This window comes from Protobothrops mucrosquamatus, unplaced genomic scaffold (genome assembly GCF_001527695.2).
Source record: "Protobothrops mucrosquamatus isolate PMUCROS unplaced genomic scaffold, P.Mucros_1.0 scaffold108, whole genome shotgun sequence".
NCBI lineage: Eukaryota > Metazoa > Chordata > Lepidosauria > Squamata > Viperidae > Protobothrops > Protobothrops mucrosquamatus.
The window spans coordinates 250,722-277,497 of record NW_015386480.1 but is presented as its reverse complement, the minus strand read 5'-3'; the positions used below and the strand labels follow the sequence as shown (position 1 = coordinate 277,497).

Below are 26,776 nucleotides of genomic sequence, written 5' to 3'. Positions count from 1 at the left end.
TCTATTTTAGTGCCTGTTACATTATCTCCTGTGCACACCCATCCCTGCACACACACGCTGGCTGAGCTGGGTTTCCCAGCCTGGCTGATTAGAATGGAAAAGCTCTGTTCCAATGTAGATTTGGATTCTGGCTTTAAACTTTACTCTGTCTCTCCCTCCTCCCCTTTTCTTCTATTGCACAATTCCTATAAGCCATTTCCCTGGCAGGCAACTTCAGTGACGTGGGGGAAACGGTGCCCATTTCAAGCTTTGCATAAATTGATGTTGCTGCAAAAGCGAGGCCAGAGGCTCAACGTTTGGGTCCAGCGTCCGCCAAATCAGCAGTTGCAACACTGCAGACTCTCTTCTGTGATGGTCCTTGGCTGCCAAGTCAGTGCGACACCATGCCGGGTGCAGCTGAGAGCAGGAAGCTGCATGCCTGTTTTTCTGGCTCTGGAGTGGGAGCCTCAGCCCAGGGCTTCTCTCAATCTGTGTATGGGGAGACACTCACACCACTGAATTAATGCGTGAAGGAATCTTTGCAGAGTACAAATTCCTTCTGCATTTATGTCATCGACTTGGACTGGATAAACACAATTAACTCATTGAAAAACCCACTGGCTGAAGACATAATATCTACCAGAATCTTCAATAAAAATGCAGATAAAAAATTGGATTTGGGAAATTCTGGTGTGATCAAAGATCTGAGAGATTTCAAACGAAGTTACTCCATGATGTAGTTGGTTTATCCAAATATCAGTGCATCATAATTTTATAACTATAATCTTAATCAAGGACTTTTAGTAGTTTTTGTTTACTGTCCTGATTCCTGATTGATTGATTGATTGTGACTTGTTTTGTGAGACAGCAGGAAATATATGTGATAAATAATCCATGATCTTCTTGATTTGTGCCTTGACAGAAGGCACAAATGAAAAATCTCTGTGTTGGTCTTCTCCAGGGGGCTGTGTTGGAAGTTTTAAGGAAAGATTTGTGGAGACCATCAAACACATTCTCATTCTGCCTCTCAAGGCAGCAGAAGCAATCATAGGAAAAGAGCAGCCACTGTTATCTCCAGGCTTGTGCTCTCCGGGGTGTTGGACCTCTTTTCTTTGCCAATAGGATGAGGGTGAACAGTTTGGAAGCACCACTGTTGAGGGTGGATGCCAGAGGGAGATGCCATGAATTTTACCCACCATTATTTTTCTCAGTTGCTCTTGAAACTGCTTCTGTTTACCTACATGGATAAGCACCCCTTACTGTGATTGGAGTTGTTTGGGTGAGGATTGTGTGTATGGAATGCCCCCGCTTCCCCCTCCCCCGCATCTCCTTAGTTGCACCTTTGCCCTTGTCACAACCTGGAAGGCACCACTTGTTGATGAGGGCAGAGCAGATTGGTTGAGTTAATCTCTTGCCATGTTGGTCCCTTCAAAGAAATGGGTTTATGGACATTACCTGAAAGTGACGACATAATTTACAGTTGGCCAGCCAATCACAAAAGATGTATCTGGGCTCATTTTCTTCTCTGACACTTCACTAAGACAGGATCCAGTCCATACTTCACTCAGATGAACTTTTTTCTTCAGTTTCAAGCTGGAAGAGGACCTGCATGTCAAGCGAGAGAGATCCCTCTTAAGCATATTTGCAGAATTCAGAAATCACAACTAGGGTCCCTGATCTGTCTCCTCCTGCACATAACCAAGAACTCTTCCACAGAGTCACAGACACACTCACTCACCTAAAGTGACATGCTTATTAAGCAGCTCGCACTAAAGATCCTGGGTTCAGAGTCCCGTGCCATGATTTCCTTTCTGAAATAAACCCTAATTAGCTTGATTTGCCTTAACTCATGGTTACAAATCAGAAGGCAGGGTTCATACCAAGGCTTAATGTGAGGGGTTTGCTTTGGTATTCATATGTTGTACGAACCCAATGTTTGCTAATAGTAAAGAGCATTAGCTGGTGGATCAAATGGGCATTCACACTTACTTGGATTTGGCAACAATTAGCATGTTGCTGAAGAGGAACAAATGCCTCTCTTGGGTTTGCAAGCCCAGAGAAAGCTGGACACGCTCATCCAAGATGAAGATGGAATTTGGGTTGCTAAAAGCTCCAGCTGGTAATCCATTATCTCCGTGTGAGGATGACAAAATAATTTCCCTGCTGGAAAAGAGAGCAGAAAATGAATTGGGATGATAGTAATACTTTTGCACTTTGCTTACTACTGTCACCATCCAGGAAAGCATATTTTATCCATTTTGCTTTAAGCAATCCCTGAAGTGGATTAATTTTATGCTAAAGTCCAGTTTTATCTTCAGCGAGTACTATTATTTTCAAGGAAATATTAAGATCTTTCTCTTGACTACAATTGCCCCATTGAACCAAGTAGACCTTTTTATTCTTCCTCAAAACCTGCCCTTTGCTACTCTCATATTCATTTGCCCGTCTCTCCTCTTGTTGTAGAGGAAGTTATGGGGGGGGGCCCTCTAGACTGGCAAGTGACATCGTGTGTGTCATGATATGCATAACAACCTCATGTCTTCTTCTGGATAGGCATGTTATGTTGTCCACTATTTATTTATTTACTTATTTATACTTATAATTCAGATTGCTATGGCTGTCCAACTCACAGTGACATGGGGGGGGGGCAGTGTGCAGATTAAAAACAAACACCAAAGCCTCCTTCTGGAGCACTGGCTGTAATCTTCATGATTACATATTTTCACAGGGCAAAGAGCTTCAATGTATATAACAATTTGGAGAGATATTTTTAAACTAAAATATTTATTTCTTTAAGAAATTAAACTAAAATATGATGTTCAAATGATTGGACATTTAATACAGTTGTTACTTCATTTGTCTTCAGTTTCTAGAAAAATGCTTTGCTTTCATCTGGCATTCTGCTACCAGATCATGGCAGATGAGAGGCCCGCAGCTTTCTTTTTCTCTTTCCCCCTCTCTGTCCCCCAATCCTTTCTGCAAATCACAGGTGTTTCCAGGGAATCTTGAGATTGGCCTAATTTGCCTCGTTGGGAATCAAGCTGCCTGAATCTGCTTGGTCCTTCATGGTCCCTTCTTGTCTCTCCCTTCCCCCTTGGTCAAATCTCCATCAAGTTCCAAAGCTAAGATCTGCCTCTCTTTGACCCCATGAAGCCGATGCACCTCTCCAGCAGAGGGGAGAGGAGACCAAAATACAGTGCCGGAGGGGCAATTCACCATCACCACTGCAGTTCTCTACTTCAGTATGGAAGTTTGGAGGCAAATATATTCAACATTGCAGTTCTGTTTTTGCCAGTTACACGGAATGTAAACCCTGACAAGTCTTTAGTCTTCCCCATCTCGGTTGGGGAACCTGGGGAGCTGAAGAGCGAAGGCTAGGCAGAGCTACCACCACTGTTTTCCCCTGCTTTTTTTTAATGTGTGCGTGTGTGTGCATGTCTGTGTATGGGAGGGGGACTAACTGCAAGGAGTGATAACCTTGAGGACAGGGAGGGAATGAGCTAGGGGGGCTTGAAGTCTTCTGAAAGAGGACAGTATAAAAAAGAGATTCAAAGGAACCCCACCTTGATTTTGATTAAGGTCAGATGGGGCAGAGAGAAACCAACAAGTGGTCAGGATTTGCTATAATGCTCCACAATAAGAGAGAGAATTGCTGGGATCCCTGCTGGGCTTGTTTCTTGGCTTGGCCTGCCCTGAAGGGCTGAAGGGAAGCTTAAGTATGAGGCTCCATCAGTTGCCTTTTGCTTCTTGGAGCCTTTGAAGGGCCTCCAAATAACGCCAAGGATTTGGGTCTCCTGCTTGAGAAATTAGGGGAAAGCCTGAAAGCACAATAGCTTTTTTTCATAATTGGCAATTCAGGTATTTCTTTAAATTGCCTGAAATCTGTGCAAGCTGTCTCCCCAAACCAGGGTGCTAAGTGTAGCCTTAAATGAAAAGTGCTCCTAAAAGATCGCTTGGTTCTAAATGAACATTATCTGAATTTTTAACTTGGCTTAAAGCAATATTTATTTCAGTAAAATACTGTCAGAAAAGATTATTTATGAGGGCATTTTTGGAAACAGCCACGATAAGTGTATGTTCTTTGTTTATCCATCATCTTTTTGTGGCTAGAAGGGAAATCTCTGGATGATGTGATGGTCATTCGGCATTGGAAGAGGAAATGAGTTGGGCATGTAGAGTTGAAATGCAAAAGGCAGCAGTGACTGAGTGGTCTTTGTGCCAAGCTCAAAGAAACCAGGGATCAGTACAAATCCAAGTTTAAACTAGCAAAGAAATGTCACAAATAAGTATGAACTGACAATCAGGCACATAGTGGGAGGATTTCAGCTTTTCTCTTTGCCAAATATGCTGATTTTTAATGCTTGATGATTCTACCGAGCCAGCCCTGCCTGACACTTTAACCATTCGAGCTGCATAATTAACATTAAGGTGCAATCTTGTGATAATTTTTATGCTATTGGGGTATCTTCAATTTGGATCGGTTCCCCATAATGGCTCAGTGCTGGTGTAACATCTGAAATAGGCTGCATATTCTAACAGTGAAGACTGGCTGCTGTCTCGAGAGGCTTGCAAGATTGCAGGAATGCAAAATATGCATCCCAGTTGTGGAGACAAAAATGTTTTTGCATTGCTCTCCACAGTCCTTCAAATACAACTACAGGATAAAATCAGATTGTCTTCACTTCTACAGACCTTGAAGTGTTAAAAAGTTGCCTGGATATATATTTCAAGCTGAAATTGGGCTGGAAAAAATAAAAGTTGCCTTAAGCTCTATTACTGGGAAGCAGAATGAGGCAAACCTTCCTGTCAATGGGAAAGAGTTCTCTAAGCATTGTGGAATCATAGGGTTGGAAGGGATCTTGGAGGTCTTCTAGTCCAACCCCCTACCCAAGATGGGAGCCCTTCTTATACCATCCTAGACAAATGATTTCCAATCTTTTCTTGAAAACCTCCAGTGATAGAGCACCCACAACTTCAGGAGGTAAATGGTTCCACTGATTAATTGCTCCCACCACTAGGAAATTTCTCCTTACTTCTAAGTTGGATTTCTCTTTAATGAGCTTCTACCCGTTACTTCTTGCACTGACCTCTGGTGCTCTGGAGAATCGGTCTACCCACTCTTCTCTGTGATAGCCTTTCAAATATGGGAAGATGGCTATCATGTCACCGCTAATGTTTCTTTTCATTAGGTTAGGCACACCTAGTTCCCTGGTTCATCATACAGTTTAGCTGCCAGTCCCCTAATCATGTTTGTTGCTCTTCTCTGCACTTTTTCTAGAACCTCAATGTCTTTTTTTTTTCTATCATGGTGATCAGAATTGGATGCAATATTCCAAGTGTGGCCTCACTACTGCAGTATAGAGCAATACTATAACAACTTCTTGTGATCTTAAAACGATCTTTCTGTTAATGCAGCCTAGGACTGTGTTGGCTTTTTTGATAGTTGCAGAACACTGTAGCTCCTAATAGTGGTCTACTAGGACATCTAGATCCCTTACACAGTTACTGCTGTTGAGCCAGATACCCACTCTTCTGTATCTGTGCATTTGGTTTCTCATGCCTAAGTAAAGGACTTTACTTTTCTTACCACTGAACTGCATGTTGTTGGATAGGACCCAATGCTCAAGTCTGTCAAGATCCTTTTGAACTTTGAGTCTATCTTCCAAAGTGTTAGCAAATCCCCTCAGCTTGTTGTCATCTGTTTCCACCAATTTTGAATGCACATGTCAAAATGGCTAAAGGCTTTGACGTTTCACCACATCTTACCCACTATGGAAACATCTAAAGAATTTCAGAGGAAGAAGTACACCCCAAACAGTGGGGATACACCTCTTCCTTCAGTGCTCTTCTAGTGACCTTTGTAGGACTGTACAGCAATACATTTGGAGCGGACTGTAATTTCTGTGGCTGCTTCAGATGTCAACTGTTTAGTGAGAGAGGAAGTGGAAGTGATTCATACTCCTAGGAGTCATTTGAATAGGATCAATGCACCTTCTGAGCCAGAGAGGAAATGCCTGTGACTCTTTTTTCTAAGTTGCGTAGACCTGGGGCTCTGCAAGAGGAAGGGCAGCTCATTTCTACTTCCTCTCTCTGCATGGAGTCTATGGACGGCACCTTCCCACTGGCTCTATTTCATTGAAATGGGTTCTATTTTCAACGTGACTTGGAAGATGACCTGATTTTACTAGGAATCTGAGAGGTTGGTGGAGTAAAGGTCACTGTGGCCCATTCAATGGACTTCTACAAATCCAGATGCTCACTGGCTTCTATCTACAATGCAAAGGCAGTTCAATCTGCTGGCTAAATCAATTGAATTAATTCTTCTCAGGCCTCACAATCAAGTTATTTCTTTTTTATTTCTTAATGAGAACTGGAAATATTAGAAAACCTGATCTGTACTTTGTTCAGTAGCTCCTTTATAGAATATACCTTTTTCTAAAATTGTGCCACTTTTTTTGAAGATCGAAAGTTGCAAAGTTTAATCCTCTTCTACTGGTAACAAGCTGATTTTTAAACTGATCTCATTTGGCCAAATACCTGTCTTTGTTTTAATGAAATGCCCTGATTCTCTTTGATGTAAAATGTAAGATCCACGAGAATGAAGGTGCCAAGTACCCAGAGACTGCCCTAAAATACTGGCCAGTGCTATTGATTGAAGGAGGGAGTGGGGTTAGTTTGCAATGGTCCAAAATCAGGAGTCAACTGCACTTTTTCCAACTAACAAATAGTATTATGAGGCAAATGTTTTGTGAGCTGCAACTTCATAACATTGTGGTGTTATTAAGCACATAAACTTTCCATGAGTATTAAGCGTCTTAAGAACTACTTTATTAAAAGGCAGAAACTTTTGTGGATTAATACCAGGGGACTGAAAAGGAGGAGAAGGAAGTGTGAGTGATTCCTTCATCTATCTACTGCCTGTCTCTCTATTCAGTTTTTATAACTCAGTCCAGTTGACTTTAACCTCTCTACAGATAGAGGTTTTTTCCCATCTGGGAAAATTTTCCGTGTGCTGAGAGGAAAGTTGTTTTTCTTGGCAACCTCACTGAAGTGCTTTGCTACTGCTTTTCTCTGGAGTGGGCTTTTTTTAAACTTCCTAATGCAGGATTTCCTGGTGGGGTACCATTTAAATATTAATATGACCCAAATTTGCTGATCCTTTTTTTTATATCTGTCAAGTTCAGCTACATGTTGTAGATATTATGCAGACATAAAGTTCTGGAAAGAACTTTGATTGATCATGCAGGTAAGAAGGGTACAGATGCACAGGTGAGGATCCCTCACTGGCTCAGGGCTACAGCAGGAAGACTTTTTGCCCCTCAATCATTCACCTGGTCCTCAATTTCCATTCTGTTGAAAATATAGATGTTGCAATGTTATCACCACTGGTTGGGAGGGGAAAATTTATTTATTTATTTATTTATTTATTTATTTATTTATTTATTTATTTATTTATTTATTTATTTATTTATTTATTTATTTGGGAGGGGAAAATTTATTTATTTATTTATTTATTTATTTATTTATTTATTTATTTATTTATTTATTTATTTATTTATTTATTTATTTATTTATTTATTTATTTATTTATTTATTTATTTATTTATTTATTTATTTATTTATTTATTTATTTATTTATTTATTTAGCAGATTTATATGTCTGTCCACCTCATAAAACATAGCTCTGGGCAACATTCAAACATAAATGAAAGAGAAAACAGAAAAGCAGAGAAACCCAAGATTGTACCAGGTCAACCATGACTTGACGTTCCATCTCCTCCATGGATCACAATTTGCTATTTATGAAGCCACCACTTTCTAGGCCGAGGATTGAAAGCCCAAGATTATATAGGACAATCCCAAATATTGTGAATGCTCCAACACTGGAAGTTTTTAAGAAGAGACTGGACAACTATTTGTCTGAAATGGTATAGGGTTTCCTGCCTGAGCAGGAGGTTGGACTAGAAGACCTCCAAGGTCCCTTCTAACTATATTATTATTATTATTATTATTATTATTATTATTATTATTATTATTATTATTATTATTATTATTATTATTATTATTATTATTATTATTATTATTATTATTATTATTAATCGCACAGTCAGCCAGATGTTCAGACTGGATTTGGCATTTTGTCTACCTATCGAGTCCTTACCAAGACCTGGGATAGGCAGATGTGGATGTTTGATGGTATTACAGGTCTCGTCGCAGGATGGAAGCAGTTCCTAGTAAGGCCGCCTTTTGCAATTGACTGATGGTGAATTTGTCAATGCCGATGATGGTGTTCAAGTGGTGCTTCAGTTGTTTTGGGATTGCACCCAAGGCACCTATTACTATTGGTACTACCCTTGCTTGCTTTTGCCACAGTCTTTACTACTACTACTACTACTACTACTACTACTACTACTACTATTATTATTATTATTATTATTATTATTATTATTATTATTATTATTATTATTATTATTATTATTATTATTATTATGGATCATCACACAGTCAGCCAGAAGTTCAGACTGGATTTGGCATTTTGTCTAGCTATCGAGTCCTTACCAAGGACCTGGGATAGGCAGATGTGGATGTTTGGTGTTATTACAGATATCGTTGCAGGATGGAGGCGGTTCCTAATAAGGCCGCCTTTTGCAATTGACTAATGGCGAATTTATTTATTAATAATAATTTATTAATAGTTTTTATTTATTTATTACTAATAGTTTTTATTTATTATTATTAATAGTTGTTTATTATTATTATTATTATTATTATTATTATTATTATTATTATTATTATTATTATTATTATTAAGGGAGCCCCTGACTTCTGTTACCCCAGAGTGGCAGCAGGCTTTTCTGCAGTTTTAATTAGAATTGTACAGATTGAAACAGCCTTGGCAGAGTTCAAGAACAAAACCCACCCCTCCAAACTCCTCTTTCCCCCAATTACAATCAATAAATCTTTATTATGGCCACGGACCAGCCCAACTGCAAGATTAAGGGAAGAACCCCAGCCCTACCTATGACAGACCTCCACCCTTCTGTTTCCCTTGCCACCCTCCAGATGTCATGGGACAATAAAGCCATGTTCTAGGAAAAGGTTTGCATCCATGTCTCTTACCTGGAACGATATTTTGATTTGCTAAGTGCTTTGCTGAAGGCAGCTGAAGTTGAGCGTCTTCTTTGAACGATGGGTTTCATTTTCTGTGGGAGAAAAGGACAGGGTGGGTGATATGGTACAGTTGTTCTGAGATGACATCTGCAAGCTCCTTTCGAACTCTGGGATGTAATCAGTCAGATCCCAGTGATTTATATTCATCAAGACCAGACAGGTGTTCTCTTATCATTTTCTTATTTTAATTTTTATTTCTAGTCTGTCTTTTACATTTTGGTAGGTTGAGCTATAGTTTCTTTTTGAGTGAAGACCATTGCAAGGAATGAGTTAAGCAGCTCTGCTTTCTCTCTACAGCCTGTTACTTCCTTGCCTGTTTCCTTGACTTTTATCTTGTTATTTATAAGTTGAAAGAAACTTTTTTTATTATCTTTGACTTTTGTTGCAAGATTTTGTTCATTCTGAGTCTTTGAGTTCCTGACTTCTTTGCAGATTTTGATATTCTGCCTTAGTTATGTTTTCCTCTTTCCATTTTTTCTACTTGTCCTTTTTGTCTTTGAGTTTATCAGAGAGATCTTCATGCAGCCATGCTGGTTTCTTCCTGGGTTTCTTGTTTTTCTTTTTCAGTGGTATTGTACCGGACTGGGCTTTTATAATCATATTTTTCAGAGTTACCCAAGCTTCTTGAGTTGTTTTCTTCTTTAGGATTTTCATTCAAGGAATCTTTCTTAAGTTCTCATAGAGTTTGTTAAAATCAGCTCTTTTAAAATCTAAGATTCTGATATCATTATGTTCTGTTGCTTGTGTTTGCATCATATTGAATTCCAGTATGTCATGGTCACTTTCACCCAAGGTTCCTGCAGTTTCAACTCCTTCTATCACTTTTTCTCTGTTCATGAGAATTGGGTCCAGTATGGCTGTCCCTCTAGTTCCCTTCTCCAGCTTTTGGTCAACAAAGTTGTCAGCTAGGCTGGTCAGGAATCTATTCGATTTCTCACGGTGCAGAATTAGACTTCCAGTTGATATCAGGGTAATTGAAGTCTCCCATTACTATTGTAGTGTGTTTCCTACATATGTTTGTTAATTGGTTAGCAAAAAGTACATTTATTTTTTTCTGCTTGGTTGGGTGGCCTGTAGTCTACTCCTATGGCAATGTCATTCTTTTTTCTTTTATATTGACCCATATGCATTCTAGAAGGTTTTTGTCTTTGGTTTCATGCAATGGTGTTTTACATATAATACAAGTCCATCTCCTCTTTTATGTGGTCTGGTTATTTTCAACAGTTTGTATCCTTTTATCAGTATGTTCCACTCATGGGTTACATCCTACCAAGTTTCAGGGGGAGAGGAAAGAGAGAGGGAGAGAAAGAGAGGCAGAGAGAGAGGGAGAAAGAGGGGGAAGAGAGGAAAAGAGAGAGAGGGAGATGGAGAGAAAGAGGGGGAGAGGAAAGAGAGAGGGAGAGAAAGAGAGGGAGAGAAAGAGGGGGAAGAGGAAAGAGAGAGAGGGAGAGAGAAAGAGAAAGAGAGAGGGGGAGAGGAAAGAGAGGGAGAAGAAGAGAGGGAGAGAGAGAGGGAGAAAGAGGGGGAAAGAGAGAAAAAGAGAGAGGGAGAGGGAGAGAAAGAGGGGGAGAGGAAAGAGAGAGGGAGAGGGAGAGAAAGAGAAAGGGAGAGAGAAAGAGAGAGAGAGAGAGAGGAAAGAGAAAGGGAGAGAAAGAGAGAGAGGGGGGGAGAGGGAGAGACAGAGAAAGAGAGAAAGAGGGGTGAGAAAAGAGACAGAGAGAGAAAGAGAGGGAGAGAAAGAAAGAGAGAGGAAGAGAGAGAAGAAGAGAGGGACGGAGAGAAAAAGAGAGAGGGGGAGAAGAGAGGGAGAGAGAGAAAGAGAGAGAAAAAGAGGGAGCGAGAGGAAGAGGAGAGAGGGAGAGAAAGAGAGAAAGAGAAAGAGAGAGGGGGAGAGGAAAGAGAGAGAGAGGGAGAGAGAGAGGAAAGAGAGAGAAAGAGAGAGAGAAAGAAAGAGAGAGAGGGGGAGAGGAGAGAGAGAGGGAGAGAGAAAAAGAGAGAAAGAGAGAGGGAGAGAGGAAAGAGAGAGGGAGAGGGAGAAAGAGGGAGAGAGAAAGAGGGGGAGAGAGAAAAAAAGAGAGAGGGAGAGGGAGAGAAAGAAAGAGAGAAAGGGAGAGAGAGGGAGAGAGAGAGAAAGGGGGAGAGGAAAGAGACAGAGAGAGAAAGAGAGGGAGAGAAAGAGAGGGAGAGAGGGAGGGAGAGAAAAAGAGAGAGGGGGAGAAGAGAGGGAGAGAGAGAAAGAGAGAGAGAAAGAGAGAAAGAGAGAGGGAGCGAGAGGGAGAGGAGAGAGGGAGAGAAAGAGAGAAAGAGAAAGAGAGAGGGGGGAGAGGAAAGAGAGAGAGAGGGGGAGAGAGAGAGGAAAGAGAGAAAGAGAGAGGAAAGAGAGAGGGAGAGAAAGAGAGGGAGAGGAGAAAGAGAGAGAAAGAGAGAGAGAGAACTCATGCAAAGCAGTCTCTATTTCTTTTTAATTAAACTCTTCAATCAAGCTCCCCCCCTCACGCATGCGCACATGCGCGCGCACATTTTGCAGCTCCCAGTGTTTTTTTTTCTCTGGGAATCGGGTCCAAGTGGCTCTTTGAGTGTTTAAGGTTGCAGACCCCTGCACTAGACTAAACATACCCAATTCCTGCAACCAATCTTCATATCTTTTAGCCTCCAGTCCCCTAATCATCTTTGCTGCTTTTCTCTGCATTCTTTCCAGACTCTCAACATCTTTTTTATATTATGAGGACCAAAACTGGATGTAGTATTCTAAGTGTGGTCTTACTAAGGCTTTATAAAGCAGTACTAACTCTTCACATGATCTTGATTGAATCCCTCTGTTAATGCAGCCTAGGATTGCATTGGTTTTTTGGGTTGCTGAACCACACTGCTGGCTCATATTTAAATGATTGTCCCCTAGGACTCCAAGATCCTTCTTGCAGTTACTGCTATTGAGCCAAGTTTCACCTAATCTGTACCTATACATTTGGATTTTCTTGCCTAAGTGTAAAACCTTACTTTTCTCTACATTGAATTTTATTTTGTTAGATAGGGCCCAGTGTTCAAGTCTGTCTAGATCCATCTGGATGTTGGCTATTTCTGACAACTTAGTATCGTCTGTAAATTTGATGAGTTCTCCTTCTTTCTCCTCATCTAAATTATTGATGAAGAAATTGAAGAGTCCTGGGCCCAAAACATCCATGTAGATGTGATTTCATTAAGCACTACATGTTGAATGTGGTTGGCCAGAGACAGAGAAAGGAGGCTCACTTTGGGAAAACGGGGCAGGGAGATGGGAACCCAATTGCCATGAAGGGCTGGGCCAGAATGGTGCCAAAGAGAACTACAACTTGAATTTAGGCTGTGGCAGTCAGAACCTGTGATCATTTTCTTTGATGCTAGCAAGACCTTGGCTGTGAGGAAGATCTGATGGAATGAAGAGAATCTTTGGCTCCCGGACAAGTGATTCCATGTGACCCTCTGGGTGAGCAGCTGCACGTAGGAGCTGCCTGGCTCATGGCTCTCCACCATTAATTAAGGCCCCTTCATTCAGCTCAGTGTCAAAATATCCATTTCCATCTGCAAGTCCCATCTCGCTTCAGCACCAGTTTCAGTGGGGTCATAAGCAGAAAGGCAAAGAGCAGAATAGCTGTGCCAACAGTTTGCAGGCCTGGACAGGGGTGTGGGAGGAAGGCCTGCTGTGAAGTGTGGATGGCAACTGACTACACTTTCTTTTCTTCCTTACTTGACATTTCCATATGGAGAATCATTTTGAGTTGACATCTGTGATGCTTCCCCCTAATTTACAAGTTCTCAGCTTTCCGTAATTGCTTTCTGGGAAACTGATTCCTCAACTACCACATTCAGTGATTTAATTAGTAGACCACAATGAAAACTGCAGTGTTTACATTCCCAGACAGAAGAGTACACATTTTGTCAGGTTACATCCTTTATTTCTGCATTGAGGGCACTTTATAAAACCCTCTCATTTTCTCTATTTTCAAATTGTGCGATGGTAATAAAACCCTTCCAGCAAGCTGAAAAAAAACCCCAATTTTTCTATCCAGTTGTGCAACTTAGTTCATTTTATCTGCCTTGACATGCAAACTGAATGCCAAGGGCAATTTCATTCTCTGTCCCAAATATTCCTGTTTCCGAACAGAAAAGCCCTGATGGCTTGCACAGCCTTCTCACTTCAAGGCTGTAGGCAGTTCTGTGTGGTGAAATTGCAAAGAACTGGCAGTCGGTCCTAAAGCCCCTTTTATGGCCAAACCTTTCCAGCCAATGAGCACTCAGCTACTGCCTCACCCTACTCCCCAATTTCACATAAAAAAGCCAGAATCCTTCTCCCCTCCCTGAAAACCCAGGAACAGACTTTTAAATGTAACTGATTCATTTGTCTGCCGTGATGCCACAAATCCTGGCATGACACTCAAGCATTTAATCTCTTTCTTCATCTCTACACACCTCCATTACATGGGTGGGGGGGGGAGGAGTTGAGGAGAAGGGCAGGATACTGAGGGATCCTTTCCAGGGGCCAAGCAGATCCCTCCAGGCAACCCCTGGAGTGCCATTCCACGTGGCAAATAGACGTGCCCACCTGGCTAATATGCCTTAGCAAGAATTCCTCTTGCAATTGTAGCCATAGGAAGATGGACAGCCGTGCGCAGAGCAGGGCATGGTGATTGCATCAGCTGAGCAGCATGGGACTCCGTCTCCATATAAACTGTGCTCCAAAATGCCATGTGGACCTCAACATAAGAAGAATTCGATAGGAAAGAAAAGGCAGATAAAGAGAAAGATAAACTTATTGAGAGTTGTTAGAACAGGAACATGGAGAATGAAAGATAAAAGCAAGAGAGCAATTAGCTGCAGAGGAATTTAGAACATAGAATTTAGTTTTCAATGGTTTTCATATGCACAGTTAAGAGAAAGATTCAAGACAGAAAATAGGATACTTGGAATTAAGCAACAGACGACAGAATTTCATATTCAACTATATACAAATGATGAACACATAATTGGTAAACTGTACCCTGTTATTGAAATTTGAAACAAAACAAATATCTGACTGAAGGATAAAATGGGCTAAGAACTTTGGACACAATTCACTGATAGAACAGAAGGAAAATATGTAGTTAAAAGGACTGAAATTTACATTACGTTAAGAATTTTTATAAAATGATGTATTATTAGTATATGACTTCAGAAAAATTGTCTAAAACATATAAAGGTATTTCAGATTTAATGTGGCTACAAAAAGGGTCATTTTATCATGCCTTTTGGACTTGTGAAAGAGCCAGAATTTTTGATACAAAGAATTTTAAAGATCAACATCCAACTGAAATCAGAACTTTTCTTGCTGGGATTAATGGACAATCAGTTAGAAAAGAGCCTGGAAAATTATTTTCATAAATGATTACTGCTGCAAGACCATTATGTGCCCAAAAATAGAATGGTGATGAACTAGTGACAATGGAGGAAATTTTGGTGAAAAAGATAGAACTATTTTAACAGTAAATGTGATTATTGCCACGAGACTATTATATGCACAAAAAAAATATATGCACAAAAAATGGAAAGATTCTGAAATGCCCACAATGGAGGAAGGGTTGGTGAAGATGACAGCAATAGCAGAGATGGCAAACTTATCTGGTTTGAGCAAAAGCTCAACAATTGTTTCTAACTTTCTATAACTTTGCAATTATTGGAAATCCTTTATGGACTTTTTGCTGAAAAAAGAGAAAAATTAAACTTGTGATATATGAATTTGAAGATTAGAAAGGGTAACTTATGGAAAGGAGAGAGATGGCAAAATATAAATATTTCTATAACCACTATTAAGAAGATTGTTCTTTATTTATCATAGTTGTATAGTCCTCCATCCCATCAAAGTCGCTTTGGCTAGAGTAATTTTTTATTTTCTCCTAGAGTTTTTACATTGTTAAAAATGTCTTCAATAAAAATGATATTTTTTTTTTTTAAAAAGGGGGACATAGTCTCCCCTGTAGACAGATTGCAATGCACATCTACAACTGCCCTACAATCAGAATTATTAGACTTACTAATCAAATAGGTGACTATGCCTACTTAAAACTAATCAAGGAGAGAAGCAACAGTGAGAACAATTAACTAGTGGAACAGTTTGCCTTTAGAAGCTGTGGATGCTCCAACATTGGAGGTATTTAAGAAGAGACTGGCCAGACACTTGTTTAAAATGGTACAGGGTTTCCTGCTTGAGCCTAGAAGACCTCTGAGCTCTGTTCCAACTTTGTTATTCTGTTAAAAGTGACCTCAGCTAAAATCTTCTCGTTCTCTATTGGGAACACCATTTTTAAATAGCAGATTATATGCCAATGTTTGCAGCTATGCTGTTTTAAAACAGGTAAGCAGTGAGGGCTAGAGAGACAAAAGAAGGTGCCCTAAAAACAATCATGAAAAGCACTTTAAGTTGGGGTCAATGAAGAGCAATGAAGAAGATTGTTTCATGGAACCTTGCAAGAAAAATGCTGGTTAGCTCTGAGGGTTGATGGTCAACTAGAATTTCCTCAGAGCAGAAGAGCAGGGATGGTCCCCCTGTGGAAGCCTAAATAAGTAGGTCTGGTTTTATTTTGAATGTGACTTTGATTGGACAGGATAGATGCATACAATCTTAGATCTGGTGTAGCTTTCACTATCACCCTTGAGATGACATCTTGCACACTTTGATACAATAATGTTAAACTTTTCCATTAGTCTGATAGCTTTAGCAGCTGTTGGCCTGCACCCCATAACTTTGCCAGAGGACAATCACTTATAAGCCCAAGTAGATGCTTCTTAGTTTCATGCCTGGAGCCTGCAATTTATGCCTGCCCAATGAGGTTCTGTTTTCCTGTGCAGACATTCTTGCCATTGGGGCTAAATCACTTCTCTTAGCAGCTCCTCTGACTTCTTACTACTTAGGAAAACACTGTGGAAAGGAATAGCTCAAGGTCAGGAACAGAGGAGCAAGGAGACTGAAGCATTGCCAAAGGAAGATCTGATGTATTTATTTGTGGAAGGGAGGATATTTTTATTTCCTAATTTTTAGAGTTGAGCCTGATGGATCAGCCATGGATGGTGAGGTCAGAAACTGACCTTGCTGTGCCCCTTAACCAAGCAATTCTCATTGTAAGCATTTGTGGTTACATCTTTAGATGGTTTGGGAGACAGCTTAATCCATTTCACACTAATTCAGAAGCTGCCCAGCTTGCCTGGTGGGACACACCTTAATTCACATCACTAAAGTCTCCTGCCTCACACTGAAGATCTATGCAACTCAGAATGCAATTGTCATGGTTCTGACAGATGAAACTCTTCAAAGAACTTCGAGGCATTGTTTACCTTAAAGAATCTTTATTCGAGTGCATAGCATCGGCACATACATAGTCGAAGCCAAAATCTGAATTCCCCTCCCCTGAACACATAGTATCAAAGCACAATTCCCTCCTCTAATTTACGGTCATAAATCACATTCTCCAATTAGTTTGAAATGCAGACTTTCCCTCCAAATCTCCAACCTGCCATTTCTTATCATCTCTTATTTCAAACAACCTTGAATCACATACTACTACGATCTTGTTATGTCTAACTAATTCCCATACACATTCTTCCTCCCCTCCCCCAGTATCATCTAATTCTAACTCTAAGAGTAACACACAAGTTAAGGAAAATGGCTGTGTCTCCATATGTTGTCAAAGCAAGAACATTCAATGTTAGCAGCGTTGACAACAATTTTACCAAATATTGTGTCTCTCTGTGTGTTTTTAATAAATTGGATAAGATATACAATTATAATGCCCAGGATAGCAAGACTAAGCCTGCCAAATATCTGCCAAAGAGGTCCAACATGTTTTTGTATGCAAATAAGTCTAAGATTTTAAAATGTAATTATTCTTGAGGACATTAAAAATGGTTTAAATGAGCAAAAGACACAGAAAGTGCAAAAGTGCAACAGACTCCATTGGCTAATGGATGTGAAACAAGACAGCAAAAGATTTGAAACTCCAGCACTTATTTATCATCCCACTGATTCAATCAAAATTGTCTAATGTTCCTATCAATTATAGGTTTGATAGATTTATATCCTTGCTCTCCTCCAGGATCTCAAGGCAGTCTAGAGAATTTTCCCTCTCCAACTTCTCCCTACAAGAATCCTGTGAGACAAATCAGGCTGAGTGGGTGAATGATCTCAAATCCCCTTAGGCATTTGTGTCTCAGGATGGAGAAGAGCCCGAGTCTCCCAGTGCCCTTTCAAGAACCAAATTGCTATACCTTAATGCCTAATACTAACCATTGCAAAAGTCCCGACTGATGATTATTTGCTAGGAGGATGAAGGCTTTTAATGGCCAACAGATAGACTTTCTCTGTGATGATCTGTCGCTTACCTGGTCCTTGGGGTATATATTCCGGTATATTATTTGCCACTGAATCTATCACCTTTGCTGCTATTCTCTATCCTTCCCACCTTTCCCTTAAAAGTCCAAGAGCAGTGGAGCTTTTTCCAGAGTTCTGTGTCCAAAGTGGGATAATTTGAGCCTGGTTACCTGTGCCTCAAATTGAAAATGATGAACTGGCATTAAAAACTAAAGCAGGCAATCCCAGGTTAACATCCCTCCTTCCCCTTTCCTCACCTTTAGGAAAGGAGATATTGGGAAGAATCTATCAGTTTTAATAGGCACCTATCCATCTGGTTCCTTCTATCACCAGCAAAGCTCCAGTAAAGGTGAACTCTGAAGTAATCTTTTTAGGAAGCAACTCACTTTGGACCAGATTCTTCTGAATATTTCCAAATGAACTCAATCAAATGTGACTTTCTCACCCAATTCAAGCAATGTTTGAAAGGTTTAGAATTTAATGCTCATTGTGGGAGCAATTCCTACTTCTTTTCCAATCCTGAGACTTTAGAAGCTTTAAAAGATAAATGAGCTGATTAGAGCAAGCACCAAAAGCCCATAAGCTGAAACATGCAGCTCAAACATTCCTGCAATGTACCAAGACTTCAGTTATCAGCAAGCTTTGTTTTCAGCACTACTTTAGTGGTAGGACTGAGCTGTAAAGGACATCACATGGGTACAGTTAGATAGGAAAGTTGTTGGACAGGCCCATATTCCATCTTTGCCTATTTAGGACTTGTTTTTTGAGCTTCTTATTGGCAGGGGGGCATCCTGATAAATGAAGCCCAAAGTGCTGCCTAAATTTTAATGCAGAATATTGCTTAGAAATATTTGCTGTCCACCTGGACGACGTTTGCCTGTTAACAGTGTCCTGGGTTTTTTGGCCAGTGACAGGAAGAAACCCTGCAGGCTGGATAAGGTATCTCTGTCAATTAGTTCCTCTCAATTCATACTCGCTGCTGCCGAATCAGGAGTGGAACTGCTGCTCTGCAGAATGTTCTCTCAGTTCACATTCCCAGTTCTTCTCACGGGCGTGGGGTGGGGGTAGGGGGTTGCAGGTCCTCTTGCTGTGTCCTGTTGCCTTGGTGACAGATTCATGTTTACTCAAACACACTCAGAAAGTGCTTGAAAACTTGCAACACTGCACTGTGTTTCAGTGTTAGTCATCCCAAAGCTGCCAGTTCCAGTGTTGTGTTTCTTGGCATAGCGAAACCTGAGAGCCTGAGAGCCGCATTTCAAACCCATGTATGGGCTGACCCTATAGCATGGCTCAGCGAAGAGGGCCAGGATTCCTGCTTGGCCACCAGCTTGGCAGAAGCTCCGGTGTTATTATCCAGACCATTCCCTGAAAACAGAGTGCAAAACACTCCAACTCACCTGCCTCTCCCTGCACCAGGAACTGTTTCTATCTGTTATGACTGAGTAAAACAGACGTCAAGTGCCAACCTGCTTTTTGTTACTTTTTCTATGAGCGTGCCCAGAATTAGGATTCAGTGATCTAATGGAGATCAGTTCTTGCTTCATATCTACTGAAACTCTTCCACTCACGAGGCTCCAGGAGTGCTCATCAATAACATAGGAGCAAGAAAGGGGGAAGGGGGGAATAAACATCCAAAATTTCATCACTGTGGCAAGGACCCCATCCTTGCCTCAAGGGAGGGACTCTGGGCTTGTGGAGATTGTGGAGACAAACTGAGAAGTTTTCCCCAAACTGGAGGATGCCTATCACTAATGGTGGTCAATCATGCCGTCGGCTCTGCCCAGGGAATACTGGCAGTGAGGTGGCCATTCAGAAGGAGGAGTCCTATGAGAAACATTGTGGCATCCTGTGGCACGCTTTGAATGCAGAAGCTGATGTGACAGTAAGTGTGCTAGACTTTAAGACCACAAAATTATGTTCTTTTTGCTAGCAGAAATGAAGACATATATGTTTGAGATCCTATGGTTTCTCTACGTCTTGTCTGCAGGCAGTGGTCACACACAATCATTCAAAAGACAGTCAAAAGGGTACTTCCCCCTTCAGAGTTAATTTCAGATGATGAGACAGATCAGTATATGGGATATTCTCACACATTTCATTTTACTAGATCATTGCTGTTAATGGGCCAGGCAAAGGGAGAAGACAGATGAGGCAGATGCCACAAGGATTAATCCTGGCTAGGTGCTCTTGAAAATATTGAAGAGTACCCAGCCAAGAATTAGCTCTTGCATGCAGATCAAGACTTTTTCTTCCCCCCCCCCAAAGGATCATCCACATCTTTGATTCATTTGGGGGATCCTTTGCAGAATCTCTATCAGGGTGATCTTCTTTGTGCATGAAGGATTGATTTGACATCTGGCCCATTCCGTGACAAGTTGTGCCCTGCAGAAAAAAAAACTCTGCATGTTTTTCTTCTAGTCTGTTTGATTAGATGAAATAATTCATTTGCTTTTGATATTTCCATCAAAGCAGAGAAGAATGTTGGTGAATTTGTGGAGGTGGAATGGAGTGTTCTTGTACTTATTTAGTGATAAGGTAAAGAGTCTCTCTCTCTCTCTCTCTCTCTCTCTCTCTCTGTGTGTGTGTGTGTGTGTGTTTGTGTGTTTGTGTGTGTAGCTTTCTACATTTCTACTGAATTCCTAGGGAATATATTGTGATGAAATTCCTCCTGCGGTCCTTTATCTGACCAGGAAGTGGGAGAAACCAGAGAGATTTCAAAATAATCTGAGAACATGTGACCCAAAACAGTTCCACTTCCTTCATCCCTGCAACTAAGGGAATCTCAAAATCATCAGCCAAAGACACTGGAAAAAACTGTCAGGTGCGCCAAGAATAACTCTCTTTTTCTAGAAACTGAGCACTCTGGAGGCAGCTTTGTTATTAATTTAAAGACTCTCCAGGAATCCTTCAAATTTGCTTTTTTCATGAGTGATGCTTTGTATATTGATGGAGCTCAACTGGCCTCCCTTCTCCACTACAGACAAGGGTCAAAGCTGTTTAAAAGCCCCCATACAGCCACCAAGAGTTATCTTCAGGGTTTGATTAGTTTTCTGGGACAACAGAGCATCAGTGAATCCCAAGAGAATTATTGGAAGTGCACAGTAATATGGCATCTAGCCATGCTCTTCTTGTTGTTGTTGTTAGTTGCGAAGTCGTGTCCAACCCATTGTGACCCCATGGACAATATTCCTCCAGGCCTTCCTGTCCTCTACCATCTTCTGGAGTCCATTTAAGCTCACGCCTACTGCTTCAGTGACTCCATCCAGCCACCTCATTCTCTGTTGTCCCCTTCTTCTATTGCCCTCAATCTTTCCCAGCATTATGCTCTTTTCCAGTGAGTCCTTCCTTCTCATTAGGTGGCCAAAGTACTTGAGTTTCAACTTCAGGATCTGGCCTTCTAAAGAGCAGTCAGGGTTGATCTCCTCTAGGACTGACTGGTTTGATCGCCTTGCAGTCCAGGGGACTCACAGGAGTCTTCTCCAGCACCATAGTTCAAAGGCCTCAATTCTTTGGCGCTCAGCCTTTCTTATGGTCCAACTTTCACAGCCATATATTGCAACTGGGAAAACCATGGCCTTGACTATACGTACTTTTGTTGGCAGGGTGATGTCTCTGCTTTTTAGTATGCTGTCTAGATTTGCCATAGCTTTCCTCCCCAGGAGCAATCGTCTTTTAATTTCTTGGCTGCAGTCCCCATCTGTGGTGATCTTGGAACCCAGGAAGATAAAATCTGTCACTATCTCCATTTCTTCCCCATCTATTTGCCAGGAATTGAGAGGGCCGGATGCCATGATCTTGGTTTTCTTAATGTTGAGTTTCAAGCCATCTTTTGCACTCTCCTTCTTCACTCGCATCAAGAGGCTCTTTAGTTCCTCTTCACTTTCTGCCATTAGAGTGGTATCATCTGCATATCTTAGGTTGTTGATATTTCTCCCGGCAATTTTAATTCCAACTTTTGATTCATCTAGCCCTGCCTTTCTCATGATGTGCTCTGCATATAAGTTAAATAGGCAGGGTGAAGAATACAGCCTTGCCGGATTCCTTTCCCAATTTTGAATCAATCAGTGGTTCCGTGTCCAGTTCTCACTGTTGCTTCTTGACCCGCATATAGGTTTCTCAAGAGACAAATAAGATGGTCTGGTACTCCCATATCTTTAAGAACTTGCCACAATTTGTTGTGATCCACACAATCAAAGGCTTTAGCATAGTCAATGAAGCAGAAGTAGATGTTTTTCTGGAACTCCCTAGCTTTCTCCATGATCCAGCGTATGTTGGCAATTTGATCTCTAGTTCCTCTGCCTTTTTGAAATCCTGCCTGTACTTCTGGAAGTTCTCGATCCACATACTGCTGGAGTCTAGCTTGTAGGATTTTAACCATAACTTTATTTGCATGTGAAATGAGTGCAATGGTATGTTAGTTTGAACATTCTTTGGCATTGCCTTTCTTTGGAATTGGAAGGTAAACTGACCTTTTCCAATCCTGTGGCCAATGTTGAGTTTAACAAATTTGCTGGCAAATTGAGTGTAGCACTTTTACTGCATTGTCTTTTAAGATTTTGAATAGCTCAGGTGGAATACTGTCACCTCCACTAGCTTTGTTGTTGCTCAGATTTCCTAAGGCCCATTTAACTTTACATTCTAGGTCAGTGACCACTCCATCGTGGTTATCAGGGACGCTAAGTTCGTTCTTGTATAGTTCTTCTGTGTAATTTTGCCACCTCTTCTTGATCTCTTCTGCCTCTGTTAGGTCCTTGCCATTTTGGTCCTTTATCATGCCCATCTTTGCATGAAATGTTCCCTTCATATCTCCAATTTTCTTGAAGAGATCTCTGGTCCTCCCTATTCTATTGTTTTCTTCTATTTCTTTGCACTGTTCATTTAAGAGGGCATTCTTATCTCTTCTAGCTATTCTCTGGAATTCTGCATTCAATTGGATGTATCTTTCTCCCTTGCCTTTCACTTCCCTTCTTTCCTCAGCTATTTGCAAAGCTTCCTCAGATAGCCATTTTGCTTTCTTGCATTTCTTTTTCTTTGGGATGGTTTTAGTTTATATCTCTTGTACAATGTTGCAAACCTCCGTCCATAGTTCTTCAGGCACTCTGTCTGTCAGATCTAATTCCTTAAATCTATTTGTCACCTCTACTGTATAGTCCTCAGGAATATGATTTAGTTCATACCTGAGTGATCTAGTGTTTTTCCTTACTTTCTTCAATTTAAGCCTAAATTTTGCAACGAGAAGCTCATGATCTGAGCCACAGGTCTTGTTTTTACTGACTGTATAGAGCTTCTCCATCTTTGGCTGCAGAACACATGGTAAATCTGATTTCTATGTTGACCATCTGGTGATGTCCATGTGTAGAGCTGTCTCTTGGGTTGTTGGAAAAGAGTATTTGCTATGACCATCGTATTCTCTTGACAAAATTCTATCAGCCTGTGCCCTGCTTCATTTTGTACTCCAAGACCAAACTTGCCTGTTATTCCAGTTATCTTTTGGCTTCCTACTTTAGCATTCCAATCCCCCATGATGATAAGGACATCATTTTTTGGTGTTGATTCTATAAGGTGCTGTAGGGCTTCATAGAACCGGTCAATTTCATCCTCTTCAGCACCAGTGGTTGGGGCATAGACCTGGACTACTGTGATATTGAATGGTTTGCCTTGGATTCGCACTGAGATCATTCTGTCATTTTGGGGATTGTATCCCAGTATTGCTTTTCCTATTCTTTTATTGACTATGAAGGCTACTCCATTTCTTCTGAGGGATTCTTGCCCGCAGTAGTATACCTGATGGTCCTCTGAATTAAATTCACCCATTCCTGTCCATTTTAGTTCACTAGTTCCTAAGATGTGGATGTTCAGTCTTGTCATCTCTTGTTTGACCACATCCAGCTTGCCTTGATTCATGGATCTTACATTCCACATTCCTATGGAGAAAAGATCTTTACAGCATCGGACTTTCCTTTCACCACCAGATGCATCCACAGCTGAGTGTCCTTTCAGCTTTGGCCCAGTTGCTTCATCTTTCTGGCGCTACTAGTACTAGCCCTCTGCTCTTCCCCAGTAGCATACCATGCTCTAGAGAGATCCATTAAATCTCCATCAAGAGGGTCTGTGCTCTCAAAAAATAACTTCTCAAAAGACATCCTGACTGCAAACACAGGGAGCTAAATAACCTAAAGGCAACTGTAAAATAATGAAGAAACTTTTTAAAAAAGCCAACAGGAGATGACATTATTAGTCAACACATTTCCTGTTGGATTTTGCACAGCTTTTAAGGAGGCAGCACCTTCTCATGATGCTTGTGCATTAGAAAGTGTCAGGTCCCCTTTTAGGGTGCCCTGCCATTCTGGTGGAGAGGAGGAGGAGGAGGCTTCTGGGGAGCATTCTTTGCATGCTTTCGCTTTTGCCGTTCAATGTTAATACTTCCTTCTACTGCAACAGAGGAAGTCTGTTCTTTTTCCCTTCTCCCCGCCCCCACTTTCCCCTTTTTTCCTCCCCACTGTGTCCTACTATTTGCTTTTGTATTTTTGTATTGTATTCTATAATCTAATAAAATATTACAAACTGTAGAAAAAAAGGAAAAAATACCAGTTTTAATTTCTTCGGGGGCTGTTCCTTTGCTGAATCACTTTCCCTTTGCACTGACAAATGTATGATGAATTTATCCATGTTTATTAATATGCACCACTACCAGCTAGCTCAGGGGTCTTCAAACTTGGCACTTTTAAGACTTGTGGACTTCAGCTCCCAGAATTCCTCAGCTATCATGGCTGGTTGAGAAATTCTGGGAGTTGCAGTCCACAAGTCTTAAAGTTGCCAAGACTGAGATGGTTAAAAGTCCCTGTTAAGTCCGTAGAATAATGGCGCTTGAAGCAATGCATTTCTAACATGTCTTTATTCTCTGACTACAGTCAACGAACAACCCAAGCAGAGGCACGCAGGCCTCTATTTATACCCTCTGATCCCCGGGCAATTTCAACCAATCACAGGCAGTCTTTTCCCGCCTTGCAGCTTTTGCAAATGCCCGGGACTCTTGCATCGTGCCATTTTGTCAGCTGGACAGCTCTGTCGCAGGGGGACGTCCCAGCAACTTTTGCCACCGAACCCATAGGAATGCAGATGGAGGCACATTCAGAAGTCATGAGTTTCATAGTAGCACCTGGAATGGAAAGACCCCTAGTCCTAGGGCTAGCCTGGCTAAAAAAGTGGAACCCTTATGTGAACTGGAGGAAAGGACTGCTAAAGTTTTGAATAAATCGCTCCTCCCAAACCGGAGAGAAACCTAGTAAGGCAATTACTCCAAGGCATGAAATAGGGACTGTCATGCAGGAGAAGGACCTTCCTATCATCCCCAAAGAGTATTGAGATCTCAGAAAGGTGTTTAGTGAAAGGGGCTCGGATGATCTCCCCGCTCATAGACCTACTGACTGTACTATAGAACTCCTGCCTGGTGCCAAATTGCCAAAGCCAAAACTATACTCAATGACCCCCAGACAGCTGGAAGAACTCTGGGGGTTCATTGATAAAGAACCTGATCCGAGGGGATCATTCAGCCAGCATGACCCCGGGTTGCGGCCCAGTCCTGTTCCGGGAAAAGAAGGATGGGACCCTTCATTTATGCATGGACTATAGAGGGTTAAACACAGTGTGTGTAGAGAATGTTTATTCCTTACCTCTGATGAAAGATATGCTAGACCACCTTGCCAAGGGAAAAATCTTTACTAAGCTGGACTTGCAGGAGGCATATTATAGTGTGAGGATCAGAGAGGGGGATGAATGGAAAGCTGCTTCAATTGCCTGCTGGGTTGTTTCCAATTCAAAGTACTCCTTTTCAGACTGCAGGAAGCCCCAACTGTGTTTATGCAATTGATTAATGAGGTCCTGCATGAGCATCTGGACAAGAGAATGCTTGTATATTTGGACGACATTTTAATCTACAATGAAACCAAGGCAGAACATGTGAGAGTGGTCCTCCGAAAACTACGAGCCACCAAGCTGTATACTAAACTTTCTAAATGCGAGTTCTACCAAAGTAAAAAAGACTACTTGGCTACTGCATTTCACATGAAGGAATTGAGATGGACTCACAAAAAATCAGAGCTATGCTGGATTGGGTGCCACCTCGCACTAGGAAGCAACTGCAAAGCTTCCTAGAATTTGCAAATGTTTACCAGCAATTCATTCCTTCATTTGACCAAATAGCTCTCCCCATTATGAACTTGCTTAAGACAAAAAAGGGGGGGAAACAAATCGAAACCTAGTCAACCACTTAAATGGTCGATGGAATGTCAAGCCGCTTTTGAGAAGCTCAAATGCTTGTTCACAGCCGAAGCATCCTGACCCGACAAAGCCATTTGTTATACAAGCGGATGCAAACGATGTGACTGTGGGAGCAGTGCTGCTGCAGGAGAATGAGAGTGGACAGCTGCAACCTTAAGCTTACACCTCCAAAATCTTTCCGAGATTGTACAACAATGGACAGTGTGAGAGAAAGGGGCTTACACTGTGAGATGGGTGTTCCTGTCCTGGAGGTACTTCTTAGAGGGGAGTAAAATACCTTTTGAGATGTGGACTGATCACAAGAATTTAGAGGCACTGAAAACCCCTTGTAAGCTCTCTCCTAAACAAGCATGATGGGCACAGTGTCAACTGTCCAGTTAGCATTTCCAGAAAAGGAAACTCTTGGGACTCTGGTTTTTCTGCACAAAAGCTTAATTAAACAATAGATTCCCTTGTCCTCACCCACTGTGTGTTCACATTGTCCAATAGTAATACTTCTTCTTGTTATGGGAAAAGTCCACTTCTCCATTGAGCACCTGTGTTAGTGACCTTGGTGTTATTAGCACCAAGATCTGAAAGATGCCTCGGGTGCCTAGATATCATCCCTCTGACCTTTGCATTCCACAATCTTGTCAAGCTATAAGCAAGGGAGAAAATGTAGGTGAAAGGGCAAATCAGTCTTGAAATGCTGACCCCCCTGGAAGAAAGGTAGACCTGGAACAAGAATAAACATACATATATACACATTATTACGTATAACCCAACTACTGCTACATTCCTTGAGGATACCTAATATGAATTTTCTTAACTAACCTGGCTGTCCTAACATCAGGGGCAGCCACCCACTCAGCATCTGTAGCCTTTCCACAGTACTAAATACTGTAATTTTCTCTTGTGATATCTGGAGTTGAGAATCTTTTGATCTCGTAGTACTCCTCTCCCTTTACTAGGATGGGGGGGGGGGAGGAGGTG

At 41.3% G+C, this 26,776-nt stretch overlaps 1 protein-coding gene across 1 annotated transcript in view; it reads right to left on the bottom strand.

Annotated features, from left to right (window-relative positions):
- The window catches only part of LOC107284617 (rho GTPase-activating protein 20-like), a 28,647-nt gene extending 19,468 nt beyond the window's left edge, over nt 1–9,179 (bottom strand). The window contains exons 1-3 of the mRNA XM_015812708.1: nt 9,100–9,179; nt 1,969–2,142; nt 1,435–1,584 (exon numbers count right to left, since the gene is read on the bottom strand). Of these exons, the coding sequence (XP_015668194.1) occupies nt 1,435–1,584; nt 1,969–2,142; nt 9,100–9,179 (404 nt within the window). The remainder of the gene's footprint in view (nt 1–1,434; nt 1,585–1,968; nt 2,143–9,099) is intronic.
- Nucleotides 9,180–26,776: the final 17,597 nt, after the last annotated feature.